Source organism: Geospiza fortis, unplaced genomic scaffold, assembly GCF_000277835.1.
Source record: "Geospiza fortis unplaced genomic scaffold, GeoFor_1.0 scaffold313, whole genome shotgun sequence".
Lineage (NCBI taxonomy): Eukaryota > Metazoa > Chordata > Aves > Passeriformes > Thraupidae > Geospiza > Geospiza fortis.
Genome location: NW_005054582.1, coordinates 571,154 through 576,562, shown reverse-complemented (window position 1 = coordinate 576,562; position 5,409 = coordinate 571,154). Strand labels below are relative to the sequence as shown.

General features: G+C 52.8%; 1 protein-coding gene across 1 annotated transcript in view; it reads left to right on the top strand.

Moving 5' to 3' along the window:
* LOC102044935 (sodium/potassium-transporting ATPase subunit alpha-2) overlaps window positions 1–5,035 on the top strand; it is a gene marked incomplete at its 5' end in the record, with an annotated part of 14,232 nt that extends 9,197 nt beyond the window's left edge. Inside the window, 6 exons of the mRNA XM_031064348.1 lie at window positions 243–411; window positions 1,034–1,188; window positions 1,689–1,812; window positions 2,388–2,533; window positions 3,621–3,751; window positions 4,930–5,035. Of these exons, the coding sequence (XP_030920208.1) occupies window positions 243–411; window positions 1,034–1,188; window positions 1,689–1,812; window positions 2,388–2,533; window positions 3,621–3,751; window positions 4,930–5,035 (831 nt within the window). The remainder of the gene's footprint in view (window positions 1–242; window positions 412–1,033; window positions 1,189–1,688; window positions 1,813–2,387; window positions 2,534–3,620; window positions 3,752–4,929) is intronic.
* Window positions 5,036–5,409: the final 374 nt, after the last annotated feature.

Below are 5,409 nucleotides of genomic sequence, written 5' to 3'. Positions count from 1 at the left end.
TGTCCCCAATGTCCCCAGTGTCCCCAATGACCCCAAAGGCCCCTATATCCCCAATATCCCAAATGTCCCCATTGTCCCCAATATCCCCAATGTCCCCAGTGGCCCCAGTGGCCCCAACATCTTCAATGTCCCCAATGTCCCCAGTGTCCCCAAAGCCCTCAATGTCACCAATATCCCCAATACCCTCAATATTCCCAATGGCCCCAAAGTCCCCAGTGTCCCCAGCGTCCCCGTGTCCCCAGGGCGCCATTGTGGCGGTGACGGGTGATGGGGTGAACGACTCCCCGGCACTGAAGAAGGCGGACATCGGGATCGCCATGGGCATCGCGGGCTCGGACGTGTCCAAGCAGGCGGCCGACATGATCCTGCTGGACGACAACTTCGCCTCCATCGTCACCGGCGTCGAGGAAGGTCGGGGACAGACACCGGGGTCTGGGGACATCGGGGACATGGGGGGTATTGGGGGAATTGGGGACAGTGGAGTCATTGGGGAATTTGGGGATATTGGGGGAATTGGGGCATTGAGGACATTGGGGGTGTTGGGGACTTTGGGGACATTTGGGATATTGGGGACATTGAGGACATTGGGGATGTTGGGAAAATTTGGGACTTTGGGGACTTTGGGGGCAATGGGGACACTGGGGACATTGGGAATATTTGGGACATTGGGGACAATGCTGGTGTTTGGGATACTGGAGTATTTGGGACATTGGGGACATTGAGGATATTTGTTGATATTTGTGACAATGGGGACAATGGGACATTTGTGGATGTTTGGGATATTGGGGTATTTGGGACATTGGGGACACTGGGGACATTGGGGACAATGTGGGTATTTGGAATATTGGAGTATTTGGGACATTGGGGACATTTGTGGGTATTTGGGACATTGAGGACATTGGGGACGTTTGGGACACTTGTGAGTATTTGGGATACTGGGATATTTGGGACATTGGGGACACTGGGGGCATTGGGAGCACTGGGGGCGCTGGGGACATCTGGGGACACTGGGGACACTGCTGTCCCCTGGCAGGCCGCCTGATCTTCGACAACCTGAAGAAGTCGATCGCCTACACGCTGACCAGCAACATCCCCGAGATCACCCCGTTCCTGCTCTTCATCATCGCCAACATCCCGCTGCCGCTGGGCACCGTCACCATCCTCTGCATCGACCTGGGCACCGACATGGTGAGGGGACCCCAAATCTGCCAAAATCCACCCCAAATCCATCCCAAATCCATCCCAAATCCTGGGCCCTGTCACCATCCTCTGCATCGACCTGGGCACCAACATGGTGAGGGGACCTTAAATCCACCCCAAATCCACCCAGGGACCCCAAATCCTCCTGGGGACCCCAAATCCATCCCAAATCCATCCCAAATCCAACCTGGGCACTGACATGGTGAGAGGGGACCCCAAATCCACTTGGGGACCCCAAATCCATCCCAAATCCACTTGGGAACCCCAAATCCACCCAGGTACCCCAAATCTATCCCAAATCCTCCTGGGGCACCCCAAATCCACCCCAGAAACCCCAGACCCTCCTGTCCCAGGGCGCTGCCACCATCCCATGAAGCGCGACACTGGGTGACATTGGGTGACACTGGGTGACTTTGGATGACACAGGGTGACATTGAGTGACACAAGGTGACATTGGGTGACATCGGGTGACACCGCTGTCCCCTCAGGTCCCCGCCATCTCCTTGGCCTACGAGGCGGCCGAGAGCGACATCATGAAACGGCAACCGCGGAACCCCCGCAGCGACAAACTGGTCAACGAGCGGCTCATCAGCATGGCCTATGGCCAGATTGGTCAGTGGTCACTCTGGGGTCACTCTGGGGTCAGTCTGGGGTCATTCATGGTCATTCATGGTCATTCTGGGGTCATTCATGGTCATTCATGGTCAATGAGCGGCTCATCAGCATGGCCTAGGGCCAGATCGGTCAGTGGTCACTCAGTGGTCACTCTCAGGGGTCACTCAGGGTCACTCAGGGTCATCAGCATGGCCTATGGCCCGATCGGTCAGTGAGGAGTCCCAGGATGATCCCAAATCCTGTGGTTTTTATCCCGATCCCAATCCCGGTCCTGCAGGGATGATCCAGGCTCTGGGCGGGTTCTTTGTGTACTTCATTATCCGATCCCGTGGTTTTTATCCCAATCCCATGGCTCTGATCCCAAGCCCATGGCTTTCATCCCAATCCCAATCCCAATCCCAATCCCAATCCCAATCCCAATCCCAATCCCATGGTTCTGATCTCAATGCCCATCCCAATCCCACAGGGATCATCCAGGCTCTGGGCGGGTTCTTCACACACTTTGTGATCCAATCCCGTGGTTTTTATCCCAATCTGTGTTTTTTGTCCCAATCCCCATCCCGGTCCCTCAGGGATGATCCAGGCTCTGGGCGGGTTCTTCACCTACTTTGTGATCCTGGCTGAGAACGGGTTCCTGCCGGGGACGCTGCTCGGGATCCGCCTGGCCTGGGACGATCGCTCCAAGAACGACTTGGAGGATTCCTACGGGCAGGAGTGGGTGAGGGACCCTAAAACCAACCTTACACACCAGTTACACACCAGTTACACATGCCTTACACACCAGTTACACACGCCTCACACACCAGTTACACAACCCTTACACATCAGTTACACATGCCTCACACACCAGTTACACACCAGTTACACACCGGTTACACACCAGTTACACAACCCTTACACACCAGTTACACACCTATTTCCATCCCAGTTCCACATCCGTTTCCATCCCATTTCCATTCCCATTCCCACCCCTTTTCTACCCCATTTCCCCCCATTCCCACCCTATTTCCACGCCCATTCCCACCCCCATTTCTGCCCTGTTTCCACCCCATTTTCTGTTAACTCCGGTTTCCCCCATTGTTCACTCTGGTTCCTGGTTTCCCCCGTAGTTCACTTCCGGTTTCCTCCTCAGTTTCCCCATTATTCACTTGTGGTTTCCCCTGTTGTTCACTCTGGTTTCCTCCCCAGTTTCCCCCATTGTTCACTCCCCGTTTCCTCCCCGGTTTCCTCTGTGGTTTCCCCCATTGTTCACTCTGGTTTCCTCCCAGTTTCCCGGTTTCCTCCCCAGTTTCCCCCATTGTTCACTCCAGTTTCCTCCCCGGTTTCCCCCATTCCTCACTCCATTTCCCCATTGTTCACTCTGGGTTTCCCCCATTGTTCACTCCCGGTTTCCTCCCCAGTTTCCCCATTTTTCACTCCCGGTTTCCCCCATTGTTCACTCTGATTTCCTCCCCAGTTTCCCCCGTTCCTCGCTCCATTTCCCCATTGTTCACTCTGGGTTTCCCCCATTGTTCACTCCCGGTTTCCTCCCCGGTTTCCCCATTGCTCACTCCCTGTTTCCTCCCCGTTTTCCCCATTTTTCACTCCCAGTTTCCTCCCCGTTCTCCCCCTTTTTCACTCCCAGTGTCCTCTCCGTTTTCCCCATTTTTCACTCCCTGTTTCCTCCCCGTTTTCCCCATTTTTCACTCCCAGTTTCCTCTCCGTTTTCCCCGTTTTTCACTCCCTGTTTCCTCCCCGTTTTCCCCATTTTTCACTCCCGGTTTCCTCCCCGATTTCCCGTTTTTCACCGTTCCCATTCCCCCCAGACGTACGAGCAGCGCAAGGTGGTGGAGTTCACGTGCCACACGGCGTTCTTCGCCAGCATCGTCGTGGTGCAGTGGGCGGATCTCATCATCTGCAAGACGCGCCGCAACTCCGTCTTCCAGCAGGGCATGAAGTGCGACAAAACACCCCAAAAATGCCCCAAAAATACCCCAAAGCCAGCCCAAAATCCCATCCAAAACCAGCCCAAAATCCCATCCAAAATGAGAAAAATTCCCCCAAAATCCACCTCAACTCCATCTTCCAGCAGGGCATGAAGTGCGACAAAACACCCCAAAAATGCCCCAAATCACCCCAAAATCCCACCCCAAAATGTGCTGCAACTCCGTCTTCCAGCAGGGCGTGAAGTGCAACAAAACACCCCAAAAACACCCCAAAACTACCCCAAAATCCCATCCAAAACTACCCAAAAATACCCCAAAATCCCACTTAAAACCAGTCAAAATTCCCCCCAAATACACCTCAACTCCATCTTCCAGCAGGGCATGAAGTGCAACAAAACACCCCAAAAATGCCCCAAAAACACACCAAAAATACCCCAAATCACCCCAAACAAACCCCCAAAACCAGTCCAAAACCCTACCCAAAACACACTTGAAATCATCCCAAAATCACCCTAAAATCCCACCCCAAAATCTACCTCAACTACATCTTTTAGCACGACATGAATTGCACCAAAACACTCCCAAAATACCCCAAAATGCCATCCCAAAACCATCCAAAAATCCTACCCAAAATCACCCCAAAGTCACCCCAAAATGTGCCACAACTTCATCTTCTAGCAGGACATGAAGCACAGCAAAACACCCCCAAAATACCCCAAAACCATCTGAAAATCATGCCCAAAACAACCCCAAAATCCACTTGAAATCATCTTGAAATCATCCCAAAATCACCCCAAAATAGCCCAAAATCCTACCTTGAACTCACCCCAAAATCCCCCCCCAAAATCCCACTTAAAACCGGCCAAAATTCCTCCCTCACCTCCCTCTCCCAGCAGGGCATGAACTGGGGACCAAAACACCCCAAAACCACACCAAAAACGCCCCCAAAATACCCCAAACCCCTACCTAGAACACACTTGAAATCATCCCAAAACCACCCCAAAACTACCTCAAAACCCTAGCCAAACCCACCCCAAAACCCTAAGACCTCTCTCACCCCCAAAAACCCCAAAATGCACCCAAAAATCCCCAATCCCCCTTCCAAACCCTCAAAAAAAATCCCCAAACATCTCCAACCCTAAAAACCCAAATTCCCCCCAAAAAACCCCAAATCCCCTCGATTTTTTAGGAACAAGATCCTGATTTTCGGGCTGCTGGAGGAGACGGCGCTGGCCGCGTTCCTCTCCTACTGCCCCGGCATGGACGTGGCGCTGCGCATGTACCCGCTCAAGTGAGCCTTCCTGTCCTACTGCCCGGGCATGGGGGTGGCTCTGCGCATGTACCCCCTCAAGTGAGGGACACCCCAAAAATCCCGACCCCAAAAATCCCCAATTCCCCTCCAAATCCCCTCCAAAAAAATCCCCCCAAAACTGCTTCAAAACTCTTTAAAAAAACCCCAAATCCTACAAAAATCCCCAGTTCCCCCACAAACCCATTCCAAAACCCCATCGCTCTTCCAAATTACTCAAAAAACCCCAAAACTGCTCCAAACCCCCCCAAAAGTCCAGAATCCCCCAAAATCCCCAATTCCCCTAAAAAACCCATCTAAAAAAATCCAAAAACTTCTCCAAATCCCCTCAAAAACCCAAATCCAAAAAAAATCTCCAAT